General features: G+C 41.2%; 2 protein-coding genes across 2 annotated transcripts in view; one reads left to right on the top strand and one right to left on the bottom strand.

Moving 5' to 3' along the window:
• Nucleotides 1–5,435, bottom strand: part of Fastkd2 (FAST kinase domains 2) — a 25,518-nt gene extending 20,083 nt beyond the window's left edge. The window contains exons 1-5 of the mRNA XM_021198307.2: nt 5,330–5,435; nt 3,834–4,649; nt 1,242–1,345; nt 489–597; nt 95–218 (exon numbers count right to left, since the gene is read on the bottom strand). Coding sequence (XP_021053966.1) covers nt 95–218; nt 489–597; nt 1,242–1,345; nt 3,834–4,562 — 1,066 coding nt within the window. The 5' untranslated portion in view covers nt 4,563–4,649; nt 5,330–5,435. The remainder of the gene's footprint in view (nt 1–94; nt 219–488; nt 598–1,241; nt 1,346–3,833; nt 4,650–5,329) is intronic.
• A 268-nt stretch (nt 5,436–5,703) lies between these two features.
• Mdh1b (malate dehydrogenase 1B) overlaps nt 5,704–18,520 on the top strand; it is a 30,036-nt gene continuing 17,219 nt past the window's right edge. The window contains exons 1-6 of the mRNA XM_021199086.1: nt 5,704–5,751; nt 10,140–10,252; nt 13,906–14,040; nt 14,218–14,360; nt 15,659–16,155; nt 17,064–17,205. Coding sequence (XP_021054745.1) covers nt 5,730–5,751; nt 10,140–10,252; nt 13,906–14,040; nt 14,218–14,360; nt 15,659–16,155; nt 17,064–17,205 — 1,052 coding nt within the window. The 5' untranslated portion in view covers nt 5,704–5,729. The remainder of the gene's footprint in view (nt 5,752–10,139; nt 10,253–13,905; nt 14,041–14,217; nt 14,361–15,658; nt 16,156–17,063; nt 17,206–18,520) is intronic.

The following is an 18,520-nucleotide window of genomic DNA, read 5'->3' as shown; positions in this document are numbered from 1 at the left end:
TGACAACCTTAATGTGGAGATCTTACAGGAAAGGCCCCTCTTACCCATGACAACCTTACAGATGTGGAGATCTTACAGGAAAGGCCCCTCTTACCTATGACAACCTTACTGCATTCATTCAAAAGGGCAACAGAGCGGTGATCCATAGCAGCTAAGACTTCAAACATGTGCTGGCTATTCAAGATGGAAAATCTGCCTAACTCCTTCAAGGCTTTCATCTACAGAAAGACAAACTTGCATTTAATTATCACTTGTGAAAAATTTAAAGTTAGTGAAACAAGGATGGAGCTTAAGAAAGGCACATACAGAAATTATATATAGTTATTTTTACACATACCAATAGATATATATGCCTTAATTCATTTCAGCAAAGGGAAACCCCAAAACATATCCATGTCTTCCTCAAAAAAATAACTCAAAAATTTAGGAAGTGACAAGTCAAAGACAGTTTTTCAAATTCCACCCACCAGAGAAAAGTCAAGTGTTACCTCCAATTTCTTCTTAAGTGTGGATGGTGCGTCTTTCCCAAGACATTTCATCACTGCTTGTAAGGTGAAGACATGTTTTATGTCCCAGACTTGCTGATCAACTAGGATTCTGTTGTTAGACACAGAAACAGGACAATCCGAGAATCTCCATACCAGAAACCTGACAACTTCATTAAGTCCAGCATCTACTTAGAATAGCCCAAGAATATGAAAACCACAGACATGGTCTACTTGCCCAAGATGGTGTAAGCACCTAAGAAGAATCTAAATCATTCTAGTATACTTTTCTCTTACATTATTGTACTGTCTTTATTAATGAACAAATCACACCAGATTAAAGGTATCCTTATAACTCTCACTAACGTGTGTCATGACATTAGTTGTATCCAGTTTATATCTTCTTAAAATAAGCCAGTGTAACACAATCCCCATAGTACCCACGTAACTCTTCTGAACTGAGTATACAAGTCAGTTCTCCCGACCTTACATCAGTACTAGAGTCTTAGAAAGACAAATTTCAACAGCACCCACAACTTTTTATAAAGCAGATCTTTTTATAAAGCAGATCTTTTAAAAAGTATTATCCTCAGCTTTATATCATTCAGAATTTTAAGTTTAACAAAGTATTAACTACCACCAATGTGTACCTTACTGGTGACTTCCAAAATAGGAATTAACTTTCATCAGGACTTTTAATTCCCCATATCAGGGCCACAGAGAAAACCATGTGAAGAAAGCCTAAGAGGTTCTTACCGCAAGCCTGCTCGAAGCGCATTCACATTCATGCATGGCTCCATTGACACTAAAGCAGTTGACAAAATTGAAAGACATCTCTCGTCACACTCACTGATGCGCTCCTATTAAAATATAATTACAAATAAACCAAGGTGATGGCATGTAAATTAGTTTCCAAAGCAAAACCTCTGAACTCATACTTTCAAAGGACTGAGTACCAGAGCAGTAATTCACAAACTCCACAATAAGCATCTATTCTGGGAAATAAGATATGTCATTCAGTAACTTTTCCAAATAACTGACACACAATCCTTTATACACCAACAGTTTCTTAAGCATCATTGGAAATCAATTTGATATTGATTATATCTTTTGGTTTTGAAATACCTTGCATTAAATATCATTTTTACCCCTTCATGGGCCCTCAAACCACCATGAGAGCAGCATGGTAGAATAACAGAAAAGCTACTAAAGTATGTAGGTCAATCACTCCCCTAAACGAACCCTAGAAGACTCTGTCCTTACAATTTCCACATAGCCTTTCCTGAGCATCATGCTACAACTGACCTGTGGATCGTCTTATTCACATGACCCACTGCAGTTTACTACTATCTGGGTCTCAGTTAGGGCACTAGTTTATTCCAGAAATGGCAGTGGCGTTCTGGAAAGAGAAGAGTAATGATGCAGCTTCTCTACAATTCAACCACAACCCATCACTTAAGAGTAGGACCATATTCAAGGAAGCCTTTTTGCTCTTCGCTAAAGTAGTACAATTTAACCACTACTTATAAAGCTTTGAGTCCAAACTAAATGATATAATAATGGTTTAAAGACTGGGAGAATGGTATCATTCTAATGAGACTTAGAAAGAACCATAGATAGAGTAGATAGATAGATCTCCTATTATATTTATAAATTATAATATTTATAATATATGTATATACATATATATTATCTGTGGGCACCCATAACATCTGCTGTGAATGGTCAGGCTATTTGACTCAAATCCACTGACAGCTCACTGTCCTTTCACCTGTGACTAAATGTCTTTACACCACCCACACACACTACCAAAGCACAATCACATGCAGATTTTCTAACTCCAACTATGTTCCCAGTGAGGATGCTACACAGATGTGAATGCCTGTCCAAAGTCTAATACAGAACTCCATCACTGTCAGTAGAAAGTGGATCCAAACAATTTCTAAACTACCACATTAGAAAAGAATACCATGCCTACCAGACAAACAGCTATTCTATGGCTTACAAAACCACAAAATTTAAAAGTTCTTGCTTGAGGACATAAGAATCAAGTTTACATAAAGAATAAAAAAGTTATATACTTACAACTTAATTCATGAATTCTAGTGAAACAAAGTATCACAGATTATCTCCAGGAAATTAATGTATTATAAGATACTTAATTATTGAGTTTAAGAGTCACATGGCCAATCTTAAAAAGTAAATGATTATTTCTTCACATCTGATACCATATAAGTGACATCAAGCAAGATTCTGACACTTCTGTTTGAAACTGAAAATGCAAACTTGAGTATGTCAATCTCTGTCTTAAAATCCTCCAACGGATTATTGTGCACACTGGGCAAATACAAACTCCACGGGGCATAAAAATTAGTTTTAATGATTTTGCTACTACCTTTTCCAGGCTCAAATCCTTGTCCCTCAGCACATATACAACTACTTTCTAACTCAACCCAACCCTAACACTCTCCCACCAACCCCCAGCTTTCTTTACTTCAGATGCACCAACCTATTTCAGCTCCCTGAACTAGCCACCTTTTCCACTGAATGTCAGCCATGTAATGTCTGCTGCAGACACCAACACCTTCATAATCAATCCTCACAAAATGCCAGCTGCTTCTTGGACACTGACTTTATTATCCTTCTCGACATCTTATCTCCACGTTTTGAAGACCAAAACTAAGTTGGAAATCCCATTACACACTCTCATAAGACCCTATATTCTGCCTCATTGCACTGCGAGCTCTATGTGCGTTTTGATAACTACACTCTTGAGTGTTCAGCACAGTGCCCTCAACATAGCATGAGTCATTAATAGAATGCTGGCCACTCCTGTAACTGCCTACCAATACATCCTCCAGCTTAGATTGTAGGGGTCATGATTATAAGAAAATATGTGTTATATCTTTTATACCAACTGATAAATGTGGTACCTTGTACATGGCTGACATCCACTATATATTCAGTATGTAAATAAAGGAATCCACTAGCTGTTAACCATGCAGCTGATATCATTAAATCTGTTTCCTAGTCTTAATACTATTAATAGGATTAAGGTTATATAAAACAAACAAACAAACGCTAGTTCACCTCCCATCATTCTCTCTTCAACTACCCAACCTTTCTCTGCATCTCTCTTCATTTCCACTAAACCCTAGAGAAGGTAAGTGGGGCAGGCTTTCACAAATTTCCAAAGCAAAAATAATGATCTAACTTAAGATCTCCTAGCCATTAAAACATGCATTCTGCTGGTAGTCTTTTAGGGAAGCTATACACACCTATATCCCCTGAGCGCCTTCAAACTATGTTAAACACAGTAAAGCCACACTTAAGTCTCTTTGGACTTACCTGAATCGTCCTCAGCAAAGTCTGTACCATAAGAGTATTCTGAGGGATTCCGAGCTTCACTATAGCATTAAGGCTGAACAAGAGGTGGTCATAGTGCATAATCTTGGCTTCTCTCATCATTTGCTCACACAGCTGGTTAAAGGCAGGGTGACTGAACATCAGCTGTCTCTCAAAGCGCCTCTTGTCGTCAGATATCCTCTTGGCAATTATCCACATGGCTAAGAAATAGTTACTACCAGGAAATGTAGGTGCTTGTGAAAATGTATCCAGCACATCGCTCAGAGAGTTACACTCCTGGGCCAGCTTTTTATAATTCACAGGGGTTGCTCTTATTTTCTTGGTGAACACATCTTCACTGGAGGTATGATGAAAGTTTATTTTCATTAAATCAGATGTCCCATCAGAGACGGAAGACTGTTTTTCGTCAGAGGGCAGGCCTCTAGGACCGAGTCTCCTTTCAGGTTTAAAAACAGCTGCATGGCTTATGCCTTTAGTTTGAGTACAACCATCTACTGGTTTTGAAATAAATATCTCCTGAAAGAGGGATCTAACAGATGGTTGCAATCCCTCATCAAAAACATCTAGCAGCTGGTTTCTTGGGTTCCACTTTGAATGAATAACCTCTGGTCTGCAAGATCCTCTAGGATATGTCCTCAAAGCTCTGCTCCTTGGAAGTAAAGTACTGAATTGTCTGACGGTCCATAACAAGGAACGTGCTTTGCGATTCATTTTGCTATCTACCGGCACACTTCCAAATACCCAAGATGCAACGCAAGTTGCCGCCTTTCTAAAAAAGAGCACATGCTGTGGACTGTCCTGTAGAGGATAGGTAAATAAAAGAAATAGTAGTTAAAAACTGTTGCTTAAATAAGGGAAATGCATCTAACAGGGGCTTGCATGGGCACCGACGAGCCGCTAGAGCTTTATATTAAAATGGTAAAAACATGTCCCGAGAATGCTTCCTCCACGTTTATTTCATCTTTGTAAAGTACCCAGGTCAATCACTTTAGCAGTTGTGGATAAAGTAGTTTTAATCAGTCAATCAATAAATGTGGATAAAGTAGCATAGGTATGTAGATAGAGAGAAATAGACAGACAGACAGAAAGATAGCTAAGACAGGCGGATAGATATGAATCGGCTAAGGAGAACTTTGTTAACACTACTTTGGAGGCCTTCACTGAAAACTGTATCATTGATGGACACTTCAGATCATCTTACTCGGACAGGTCGTTCTTGGTTAGGGACGGAATTAAAAAAAAAAGAAAAGAAAAAAAGAAAAAGAAAAAAGAAAAGAAAAGCGATGTCCTTCCTGCCTGAGACTCTACAATCAGCCAGGTTCAAGATTCCGGAACCGGAGCCAGCGTCCTTCCGCAAATGGGCCGCCCAGCCTTGCCCTAAACTTAAGACCCAGGCACTTCCCAAACTTCTCTCCCCTAGGTAAAAAAGACTAGTACGATCCGGCCCACGATTCCGCTTATGCTTGCCATCCACTCACCTTCGAACTGAACCCCGTGACTACACACAGGCGCAGCCATGACAGTTCCGCCTCAAGCGGCGCGTCTGGTGACGTGCTACGGATTCTTTTATAAGCCAGAAAAGCACAGGTTCGCAGCGGCCGTAGAGGCCATGTGCAAATGGGGAGGAAAAGCTGCCAGAAAGAATAGTTTCTATTCTCTGATGAAGAGATAGAGGCGAGAGCCTTAGGAAACCACGGAGCTTATAAAGTTCATCTGTAGTTACTTACGGAAACTCAATACATTCAAGTAGTGACTTTGAACTTTTAGCCTCTGGCGGTGCCGCCTCTTTTGAGTGCGCCTGCGCCAGTTTTAGAACCCGCCGCGGTTGCCAGGAAACCGTGACGCCGTGGTCCCAGTTTCTAGGTCTTGCTAGAAATCATGGCCAAATTTGTGATCGCGGGTGAGTGCTTCTCTAGTAAGCGCACAGATGGCTTCCCATGGGTGGTCAGCCTTGTTAACTGGCTTCTATTCTTCAGCCCTATCCTTTAAACGGACCACTTCAGGCTTTCTAGGAATTCATTTAAAGACGCTTGATACACAGTGGCAATGTGCCAAGGTCAGATGGGCAATAGGGTCACATTGGGGAAAATTCTCACCTCCGCCCTTGGCTAGTTTTAATTCCCACGGGGGTACAAAACGTATAAGGAATTACTTTGATCTGCTGTGACTCATGTAATGATGGATGACTGCACAGGCCTCAGCGGAGCATAAGGGATGGATGGAGAGAAGGAAATAACTAGAGAAGCTGTTAAAGAAACCAACCTCCACATAAAGGCAAAGACCTAGAAGATCTGTAGTCTAATGGAGGACCTGGATGTGGGAATATGGCAAGGCCTGGGTTAGAATTAAAAAATATAAACTAGACATTTAATCTAGTTTTAGTTTATTTACAAAAGTTTGTACTAAATCTTGAACGCAATTAACGAATTTCAGTTAAAAATAATGTCAAAGTGTCAATGAGTCTACATTTTTAATGTAGGCCATATCGACAGCTGGAAGCAACACCACCACTTACAGAGACAGGCTTTTACTGTATCTGCTTCCTCTTCTCTCACCAAGTTTCTTAAAATAGCTCCCTGCTGTTCTTCCTTCCACTCAGTCTGGCTTCTCCTTTGGCCTTCCTATACAAACTATTTGGACCACAATCACCAACGATTTCTGAGATAAACTATGCAGTCTTGCCTTAGTTGCACTTCTTTGTTACACAATTGGCATTTACCATCTCTTTGGAAGTACATCTTTTGCTTCACTATACATTCAGATAATTTTTTTTTTTTTTTTTAGCACTAGAAAACTGGATGGTGGGAATACATACAGTAGAAAGTTTCAGGACACTTTGTATATAACAGTAACAGGGCAGTGTTCTGGAGGAAACAGTGGTTTAGGGTCTACCTAGCCAAGGGCTTCCCAGAGGGAAAGGTGATTAAGCAGATGCCTAAACAACTACAGTTACCAAGCAGAGAAGACTCGGGAAGAAGCAGAACAATTTACCATGCATAATGGGGAGTAGAGCTGGAGTGTGCGTATAAAGATCATATATGGCTGTGAATGGAAACTCAAAGCACTCAGGTAGTATCTTTGAACCCCTAGCTCTTCTGACCTTGATGGTGCAGCTGCCGGGAAAGCATGAAGCCACGGTCCCAATATCTAGGTCTTGCTAAAGACCTTGGCCAAATTCGATGATAACTGAGAGTGGTTGGTAAGCATACATTTGAAATGAGTTTAGCTGGGCTGGAAGAAAGGGTGTAAGGGAGAGAACATCCTAAGCTGAGGACGAATGATACGATTCGGATTCTTCTGAGCAACATTCAATATGTGAGACTTTAGCAAAAATACCTAGAAGGTTATTTATAAAGGGATAAGGCCATAAAATCTGTATCTTCCCTGAGAGTTATGGAGACAACAAGAGGCTGGTTAGAAGGCTGGAGCTATATAATGCAAGAGGAGCTGCTTTGTGGGGAGAAAAGAAAATAGATTGAAGAATGATCTGAAAGATGAACTATGTTGGAGAAGATGTGTAATTCACTGAATGACTATGCGAAGTAAAGGAGAAGTTACACTCCTAAGCTATGGGTAACTGGGTAGATTGGACTCATTTGAAGAACTTTTATCAGAAGAATATGTTTAATAATCTACATACTCACAGTATTCTCTCTCTCTCTCTCTCTCTCTCTCTCTCTCTCTCTCTCTCTCTCTCTGTCTATCTGTCTCACTATGTCCCTTAGCTGATTTGAACCTGGCTATGTAGACCAGGCTGGGCCCAAATTCATAGATCTGCCCGTCTTGTCCTCCTGAGTGCTAGAATTAAAGATATGCACCACTACACCTGTCTAATACCAATATTCTTAAATAAGGAGATAACTACTATAGGCAATGCAAGACTCTCCTATATTTTTTGGTAGAAGACATAAAATAAAAATGATCTGCCCGAGATAGTTACTGGCAACCACAGTGATTAAGCTGATTAAAGTTTTCAGTCTTTTTATTAATTGCTAGACCAAGAGTGGGTTTGTGCCTCTGAAAGTCTCTTGGTGCCCAAGAGCAGGGGTACGGTGTTTTTAAAGGCAAAAACCATAAAGAGTGTGATTCACATCAAAATTAGACGAGAATCAGCATATCCTTGAAACATTCACCGCTGGCAGGGCAATTATTAAATATTTCAGAAATAACATGACAATTATTTTTAACTTATATCTTCTTTAGTCATTTTAGTTTAATTATTTTGGTTAAAACATCTGGATCGTGGTCAAGGCCATGGAAATCTCAAATGGCTTGCCAAGAGAGACACAACCATTGTGGAAAAGGGGAGAATCATTTAAGCAAACCCAAAGTGGAGACGGAACAAGATGGCAGCACTGTAGTCATTTCATAATAGAATCCAGCTTATCCTGCTGAGTGTCCGTAATACATTCAGAAAGAGACGATAGAACACAGGAAAGTATAGGCATGTGGATAAGATGTACCTGAGTTAGGGACACAAACTGCCCCTTGAAACCAAGGAGCTTGGCCAGGAAAATACACAGATAAGGTATGAAATTATGTGCCTTGCAGAGCAATACAATTTTAATGATTGGATGAGGGAACAGAAACTTATAAAGTACAGAAAATACTAGCCAGAGATGTAGAATGGAAGCCTGCAGAGTATCCCACCATAGAGATGCATCCAGAATTTACTGTATTGGAAATGGAAATGAGAAACCATGATAAATGCTACCAGGGATAAAGAAGAAAGGATAAAAAAAATTACTCATTGTATTAAGTACCTGGTGGTCCCTAGTCACCTTCTGGGAAATTATGTGGCATGCTAGATTATAGTGGAATAATAAGTGAATAAATGTAAATACCATGAATGACAAGGATATAAGATGGATAAAAGAAGTTTTAACAGAAAGGAGCATCTAGAAAGCAATAGCTGAGGAGAAGAAACATAGACTTTTTGTTTCTTAGGAAGGAGAAGCTGGAGTTTAAGTGAAGTTCATTTAAATATGCTCGAAAGGAGACACTAGAAACAGAAATGAGAGTCTAATGGAGCAGGGAGAATTTGTTCAGCAAGGTTTCCAAGAAGACGGGCAGTGTGGGCTTCAGAGCATACCTGGAATCTGCTTCCTTTGGCAATTCCTCTGTTCTTTATATCTACTTCACCATGATCTTCTCAGTGGTGTCTGGGCAGAAGGAACCTGGATCCAGGAAAGGCAGGTAATTGAGATCATCTCCGGTGCAGGGCTTTTACAAACTATTTCCCAATAAAATGGACAGGGCCATGAAACATGAGCCATAAAGTGAGTCTGAAGTGACTAACAACTGATTTGAACTAGATAGAGAGGCTTCTCCTTGGAGAGGTATTGAGGAGGATTGGTGCTGAGGACTCTGTGAGGCTGGGGAAGAGTGTTCCCACAGCAGGTGCTGCACTTAACTTGTCCTCCTAAACTGACACCCATCCCACTGCTGGGGGAGGGGGAGAACTTCCTGTTTGCTCCTCACTGCAAACAAAAGAAAAAAGAAAAGGGGGGGGGGAGCGCATCTAACATTTTCCATGGCACCTGCACATCAGACTGGACATCAGATGTCCTGCCAATCACATCTTTTCCACATGGACTGTGTGTTCCTTCTAATGTGTTTGTCTGAATTTCTCACCCATGATTTCTCTCCAATAAGGTCAGCCCCAAAATAGAAGCTAGCCCCCAGGTTCTTCCTTCTTTCTCAGTTTCTTCACAATAAAGAACAACTACTCATCAAATCAAAAAGGCACTGTCTTTCCACCCCTTCCCTCACGCTTTACCTTTGAATGCTATTTCCTTTAACATTAATTTACTTGTTTTACGTGGGGGAGTACAGAGGTTAGAGGATAATCTAACAGGAGTGTGCGTCCTGGAGATGAAACTCAGGTCTTCAGTCTTGATGGCAAGTGCTTGTGCCTTTATCAGTTAAGTTATCTCAGTGGCCCCTTGAGTGGATGCTAATGAATAGCTCACTGTTAGTATCGCATGCTTAGGTAGTATGCTGTAACCTCTTACATGCTCCAGCAGAGCACTAGAGGAAAGTAAATATTGAAGACGTCCTCCTTTCCCACAAAATGTTATTGTGTAAGATTCTGATCTATGAAATGTATCTTTTTTTATTACTATAACAAAAATTAGATGTTTGCATTAAATAAGTTTATTCTGCAATTTTCTTATAAAATTATAGCCACAGTGCACCCTCGAAGTGTATGGTTATAATGATAAGACCCTCATACTCAAGGAAATGTGTGTGTTGAAAAGAAAGCACAGCTAATTTGAACTCTTCTAGGTAAAGCAAACTGCCCATATTATGCTAAGGCAGAACTTCTGGCAGACTATTTACAAAAGAATCTTCCTGACTTTCGGATTTTTAAGATCATACAACATCCTGACAAGTGGGAGGTAAGAACTGTTAGAGTTGTTAAACGTGTTTATACAAGATAAAGTTCTACTTTGGTGAAATACTTACTAGCATATCATGTAGGCTTCCAAAGATGACTGGTCACATATTAATGATACTGGTAAAAATGAGTCCTTCCTTGTCCATCTTAAGACATGGGTTTTGGGTTTTTTTGTTTGCTTGTTTGTTTGTTTTTTGCTAATACTTAAGAGCACAAAGGAGTATGCAATAAGTGGAAGAAATGTGCTGATTCCACACCCAAGCCTACCAAGAAAGCAAATAGCTTGTACGTCACTCCTTCTGAAGGTGAGCCCTTTCTGGAAAGTACTGTCTCAATACCCTGAGAAGGAATGCAGGTGAAGGTAGCAGCATTAGGTTGGGGGCTGGGGAAGTTGAGCTACAATCCAGTTGCAGCAGAGGAGTCTGGAGATCATACAGGGAAGGCATCTTGGGGAATCCTTTCAAAGGTATTCCATGCTGAAGAAAAGGAGCTAAGCCTTTGTATTCCTGCATCAACCAGTCACCTGATGTAGCCTGCCCCAAAGAAGGGAGCTTAATCTTAGTCCAAAGGAATCCCTTTAGCTGAGGTCAGTCCTAGAGAGAAACTCAGCAGTTAATCCATTGGTTTCTACTATCCCTGGTGACTGAGGGCACAAGTGCCTTGCTTGTAAGAGGGAAGGGACCTGGACTATTCATGAGTATCGGCTACAGTCCACCTACTGTGCCTCTGAATCCGTGTGCTCCATTAAGTAAATTCATACCATCTGGTAAGAGCTCATCTGGGATTCATATCAAGATCTTTCTCTGGGAAAACTCTATTAAAGGAAGGTTTGTTAATGAACCATATTTCCCACTGCACGTAGTCTCAGAGCCAAGCTGGCACTCATCTCTCCTCACTGCCATCCATTACAGGTCTCCTTCTACTGCTCTAGGCCACTTGTTAATTGTGATGACCCAGTTCTGTATACATAAGGGATGTGAGCCTCAGTCCCTTTTCAAGGCATGGCTATTACACTTTCCCTTGTATGTGCAAAATTGAACCAGAGTCTCACGGACCATACCCAAATGATAACCTAGATGTTAAATATTTTGACTCTGGGTAGTAGCTGTCATACAGTCTCCTGATGAGCACACCCAGTTACCCTTTCCCCAGAAATAGCTTCTTCGGTTGCTTGCTACTGTCTTACCTCACCATGATCAATGTCAGCTGTAGCTGAAAGGTGAGACTCCTCTTATATCTTCTCCTACAATTGTTCCTCTCTGGAAATTCAAAGCCCTTCAACTCACATAGGCTAGAGCAGAGAATTTGGGAAACCATAAAAAGCTCCGAGAGGGCTCCTTAATGATGGTGAACAGGGTCTCTCTTAATTCTGCCCCTTAATTCCTGAATGCTAAGTAGTGTATCTAATAGAGGAAAACACTACTTTGATATATAACACGCTTTACAACTTGAAAGAGCCAGACCATTCCTCCCGTATGTCAGTCTTCCACCTGATATCTGCAGCTTTGCTGGCCTGCCCTGCTGCTCTAGCAAGGTCAGTCTTATATATAAGGGCAATATATCCTCTACTGACATGCTCAGTACTGTGCCTCTTTTCCTGTACAGCGATATCCTTGGCTCAAAGATGTGTGCAAGACCTAAATTGTCAGGTTAAACGTTTTGTAAGTGTGTAGGCAGGGCTTCTGGTGAAGGCAGTACAAGCAGAAAGGGCCATTCCCTACCCAGCATGTGTTGAATTCAATCTAGACAAATCACTTTCCTTTGCATTGTAGAGGGAATGCAGTGTGTCATCTGTTTTCAAGAGAGGCATGTTGATGTTCTCAAAGGGTGGTGCCACTATAAAGTGCTAGCGAACTGGTCTTTGTTGCTGATATACTGACCATTCAGCAGCAATAAGAACTGTCTCGGCTTTTAGGACTAGAGGCCCATCCTCTTAACTGCTGCCTAACTGTCTCTTGTGAGGCTATTTGCCTATGACTTCCTGGGTTATCCTATCTGTGGGGATGGTTAGTACTACTCTAAAACAGATGTTCTCTGATGGGCAGTTACCCCATCCTTTGCACTTGAGTTTGGTTCCACACACAGTTTTTTCTCTCTTTAGTGCATTTTTTTTGTAACTTTGGTGAATAAAGTATAGCTCAGGCTCCTTGAGAAAATGTGGTTGAGTAGCAATTTATCCAGATTCCCATAGTCCTATGCCCACTACCTTTTTAAATTTGTGTGTGTGTGTGTGTGTGTGTGTGTGTGTGTGTACTTACTAATGTAGTTAGTTGGATTGTTGGTTGGTTGCTTGTTTTGAGGTGGGGTCTGCAAGAGAATATCTTGCATAAGTCAATTCTTTGCTTCAACAAGGAGAGTCCCAGAAATGGAACTCGGTTTGTGAGGCTTGGTAGCAAGCACTTTAACCCACTGAGTCATCTCACCAGCCCTCCACTGCCCTTTTGACCCCTTCTTCCACTATCTTCCTTGGCATATTTGTCATTTTTACATTATCTAAGTCATCACTTTCTCCAAACTTCTTACTGCCCGTCTAGTAATACAGTACTACTGTATTCTAGGGTCCCCACCAGAGTATGCCCTCCCAAATTGCAGAAGAGCGATTCACACTGATGAAGTCTCCCTGCCCATCTTTCTGTTCTACTCCTGGTTCAGGACTCAGAGAATACAGTCCTACACACATTCTCCCAGCCGCTGATGGACCATTAGCCTCTTCTCCTCCTTATAGTCTTTTAGGGTAGATCACGTTCTTCTTCCAGCCAAGCTATGCAGTGGTTAGAGGGACCATGTTGGAAATCTCAGTCTTCTTGCTTTGGGATGGAATTAAAAACATAGACGTCTTCAACACCAGCAAGAAATAGTTTACTTGTGAGATGGTTTTAGTATACCTGCTTCCAATGGTATGACTTTAGGATTCCTCAACGGTACCTAACTAATAACTAAGCTGTCCTTCACCAATACTCAGATGTTATCACTGGAAAGCTTAGTCTACCAAAACCAGATAACGATAACATAAACTTTTTTTCTGGTAAGTAAGATGAGAATATCAGATGGATAATTTTTAGCTCATCAATTAAGTCTAAGTCATAGAAACCATAACCATAGATTTGAAAAGCAGTATCAAAATTTATGTGGCCAGAAAACTAAAGCGACTCATATATAATAAAAATTGGTGTTTTTCTTTAAAATCAGCCAACTTAGAAGACATGGCCTCTCCTTAGGTTAAACACATGCACTTCAGCAAAGAAGCGAGTTCCCACACTTTATTTGGCAATTGGACCTGGAGAATATTTCTTATTTATTAATTTGTTATTTATCTCATCATTATCTTCTCTCTTTCTCTCATTTTTCCTTTAGTTCTTTCATTTCTCTTATTGAAGCAGTCTCGCTGTGCAGCCTGGCTGACCTGACACGCACAGTGATCCATCCCCCCTCTGTGTCCACAGTGCTATAATTATGCATCATGAGCAATCATACCAGTCTCGCTGCTATTTTCCAGTTTATATTTTATCATTTGATGATATATGAATGTACCATGAATATACTTCAAAATGCAAACTTTAAAAAGTCATTACTCCGTTGTTTAAATCCTACAAGACTGCACTGAATTCTTGGGTAGATTTAATAGGTGACATTTATTGGAGGCTTTCCCCACAGGATTGGCTGGAAGATGTTTGTGAAAGGAATATGTGGGACCACAGAACCTCTCCCATTATCTGGAGAGAGTTGCTGGATCGTGGTGGCAGGGGCTTGCTTTTGGGAGGATACAATGAGTTTCTGGAACATGCCCAGGTACGGGGTTGCATTGCTTATGTGTTCAAACATACCACTCCCTTACATTTATTCTATATTTCAAACTCTTGCTTTCCAAGCCATTCTGTGATCTTCCTCCTACTCTATTTTCTATTCTGGCTTTGGTCTAATCATGACCTATTCTCTGAGGTTGAGTTTTCCTTTTCTGATATTTAGCTTTACTATGGCGTCACTTCCAACATGACGACGGAGTTGATGATGGTCATCGCTAAAGAGAACATGCAGACGCATACAGAACAACAGTTGGATAAAGAAACCATGAAAGATCTCATCAGTCCCTTGCAGGTCTGGATTGCCAGGTGGGATAGTCAGACCCCAGGATTTATGAGCCTGGAGGTTTATTTTTAGAAAGAACAATGGAATTGGATTAATTTCATGGTGGAAGAATACCTATGCAGATTCAAAAGTGTGTGTGTGTGTGTGTGTGTGTGTGTGTGTGTGTGTGTGTTGCATGTGTGTGTGTGTGTATTCACACACACATCTGGCTTGTACATGGTTATGAGTGCTTCTGTGTGTCTAGCCTCCAGCATCCTTCCCCATGTGATTTACATGCATACATGTCTTCACACACAATCTGAAGCAATGCTCCTGGGTTTGTCCCCTCTGATCATTGTTCTCTCCCTACCCCCCATCCCCTCCCACCTGCTGATTTTCCTTGGTTCTTCCTCCTGCACACTCTGAGTGCAAACCAGATCCCCTCACTTTCCTCCCTTTCTCCTTCTCAAGGGTGCTCCTCCTCCTCCTCGTCCCCACTTGTCACTGCCTCTCCTTGCATCTTCACCTGCTCACTCTGTGGTTCTTTCTCTGAGCTTCCATCCCTTCCCTCCATCTCCCCCACACTGTCCTCCTCACTGTATGTGTGTATCCTAACACATACCTGTTTTGAGGAAGTATATATAACTATGGATACTACAAACACTGAAAAGATTCAGAAATTGTACCACACATATCCATGAACCTGTCCAGAATAAAGCCCTGAACTGGGCATCACCCCAGTGCCCTTCCCAAACCCAGCAATAGTAATAAAAGTTCACAAATGAGTTTTTTAATCCTCCATAGTTGGTCATCACTGAAATAGAAGATCAAGGTTCATCCAGTTTCAAACAGAGCCTACAGCCTTTGCTTATCCTAACCACCCCTGTAAAGGGTTTTCCTTGTAAGATTGTGAAAAAAGTAATCTGTCCAAAACTAAAGGCATTCATTAGCAGATACAGGTATAAAGACAACAGCTAGCTGAAGCAAATGTCTTCGTCTTTTCATGAGAAAACCTGAGTTCGTAAGCAGAACAACCTGATAAGGAGCTTTTGTTTGCTTAAGTTTTGTTTTGTCTTCTGCACATGGGAAAGCTCTTTTATTTGAAAAATCGAATGCACCCATACATTTTTATTTGGTGGCATCATCAGATGCTGTGAAGAAGTGGGTAGTGAGACTTCCCCGTTCTGGTTTGGATTCCTAGGCACATCTGTTCAAGTGTGAGGATGCTCATGTAAAACAGTGAGTCATCTTTCAGAGCACACGCAAAAACATTGGTTAAGAATAGAATGCTTCACTGGGAAGGGCTCTAACCATTTTCCATCCAACTTTTGCATTTAAACAGTGCAGGTGCCTATGTGTGCTGCCATTTAATTCCCCTCTTGCTAAGTGGGGAAGTGTTTGGGACGCACTCAGAGATCAGCCTGACCCTGTTTGACCAAGAGCAAAGGGAGGACTGCCTCAGAAGCATAGTGATGGAAACCCAGGACTTGGCCTCGCCAGTCCTCCGCACTGTCTCCTTCTGCACCACGGTAAAGGAGGCCTTCCTTCAGGCCCAGGTCATCATCATCCTAGACGACAGCACAGAGGAAGAAGTGTACAGCCTGGAGAGCTGCCTGCGGAGCAGGGTGCCGCTGTGCCGCCTCTACGGTTACCTGATAGAGAAAAACGCTCACAAGTCTGTCAAGGTCATCGTGGGAGGGAAAAACTTTGTGAATCTGAAAACAACTCTGCTCATGCAATATGCCCCTACCATCGCGAGCAACATCATCGCAGTGGCTCTGGGGATAGAAGGCCAAGCAAAAGCAGTACTGGCCCGAAAGATGAAAACCACTTCAGCCAGTGAGTGAATCACTCCGACTGGTATCTTGCTTGTGTTTTGAAACATGGGTTCAAATAATGGAGAGAGAACGCTACATCCTCCAGGACCGTCCTGGATGTGTAACATAGATTAGGAAGGATGGATGGATGAACCCAGGGTGGTCCTCCCTCATTCACAGGATGCCACTTAGACTACCCTACCCTCCTTACCCAGCTTTTTCCTGTACACACATACTGTGATCCCATTTAATTCATAAACTCAGGGCAGCAAGAAACTAGCAATAATAAATAGTAATAATCTAGTAAATCAATCACAGCACCATACAGTAATGAAAATGATCTATAAGTTGATTATTTTTTGAAATTTTCCTTATGATATTTTAAAGTGCAGGTCTGGGGTAGTAGGTCAATGGTAGATCTCTTGCCTAGCATGCATGAGTGCCTAGGGTCCATCTCTAATACCACTGCACCCTCCCTAAAATGAAAAAGTGTGCAACCGTTAATTGAGCTATGGGATGGAATGTGGATAAAGGGGGGCAGCTGTACCCACTTCTTTTAATCTACTCTTATGACTTTGTGTGTATGTGTGGTGTGTGTGTGTGTGTGTGTGTGTGTGTGTGTGTGTGTGTGTGTGTAAGGAGAATGAAGTTAAGGGAGATAGAAATGATACAATTTCCACTAACCATTTCTTTCACGGCAGTTCCCTCAGTATTCCTTGACTTACCCATCCAGTACACTGTTCACAAGGCATTATCCCATGACTGCCACGCCCCGATAATTAGGGAGGTGTACACCAGCTCTTGCACAGGCTAACGAGCTTGGACATCATTGGACCAACCTAAAACAAATATACAGACAAAGCATTGGATCTGAATACGTTTTATATCGGTGAACTTTATTTTACTCATTTCTGGTTCTGTTCTGCACAGACATCAAAGATGTGATAATCTGGGGCAATATCACTGGAAATAACTATGTAGATCTGAGGAAAGCAAAGGTTTACAACTATGAGAGCGCTATCAAGGGACCTCCTGGATATTATCACTCTGTGTTAAGCTTGATTTTTGACAGGTATAGTATATTTTCGAAGTGAAGAATACTAACATTAGATAAATGAAATAGATGTATAACAGTTGTAAGCACCTGCAGAGCCCAGCGTGACCCTGGTGAGGACAAAGTGACTTGGTCCCTGTCCCTGGGACATGGCCCCCATGTGAGCCTCCACTAGAGTGATGGCTGCTGTGGATATAAGGCTTATTTGGATAATAACGTATGTAAGTTCACATTCCTCTAAGGAACGTCCTCTCTGATACTGTTAATGACTCCATGATAATCAGATAGCATGAGTCCAGGAGGTGAAGGTGTGGCTATGTCTCAGCAAAATGGTAAACCCTGGGACCTTCAGGACAGCCTTTAATGCTGTGGAAAAGAGCTTTAAAAACATGGATTCAAAATACATATAATTTCTCAATATGCAAAATATAAGGATGTGATATGAATTATGAGGGGCCTCATGAACCTAATGGAACAAAGCCGCTATACTATGAGTCATCCTGTCAGAAAGATACAAAGGCAGGCAGATTCTTGAGTTCATGTTTAAGCCTTCAAAGGCGAAATTAAGCATCTATGAGTTACTCGGGTTGTGCCTCTTTTCATCTACAGACATAATATTGTCCAAAGAAAAGACACAATTACAGGGTTAGGACAGCGTGATTCTGCCGAGAGAGTATAGGCTAGTCCTCAATCTACCTGTTTCTCTAGATCTGTCAGCTGACACTGTCCTGTAGGCTGTGACCGAAGCACCAACGTTTTATAGTGAAGGACTGCCCAGGTGTTCAGCAGTCTCTATCAATTGGCTAAGTTTTGGAAGCTGTGTTAGGCTTGCTATATATTTTCTGTTAATATCAGTTGTTCTTCAGTTTCTGATAAGGTTGAAAAACTGCATAGTCTCCTAGCCAACTCAGGCTTTTTACTTTGAGAGGAACAGATTTGAGAGGATGGTTTTCAGATGGCATCCAATCTAAAGCCAAGACATAGCCAAGAGCAAAAACTATAGTCTTTTAAGTTAGGATAGAGGACAGTGTTCAACTTTATTGACAAAAATTTTGGACTGGGTGTTAGATCTATCTTATACCATATAATTTACAAAATGGTAATAGTTGTGTTCAATTTATATTTTGAGAGAAATTCAGTTTTTTTTTAATTAAACAGAAAGGGTGAAATGATGCAGGATTTTCTCTGTCCAATTACATTAGGACAGTGGCAGACCTGTGATTGCACAGGAAAAGGGAGGCAGCGCTAGGAGTTTGGGGGAAAGATAGAGAAGTTTCAGGAAGGAGAAGGAGAGGAGCCAACATAGAGGCAGACGAACAGGAAGATGATCCCG

Source organism: Mus pahari, chromosome 5 (genome assembly GCF_900095145.1).
Source record: "Mus pahari chromosome 5, PAHARI_EIJ_v1.1, whole genome shotgun sequence".
NCBI classification, from domain to species: domain Eukaryota; kingdom Metazoa; phylum Chordata; class Mammalia; order Rodentia; family Muridae; genus Mus; species Mus pahari.
This window is presented reverse-complemented; position numbering and strand designations above follow the sequence as displayed.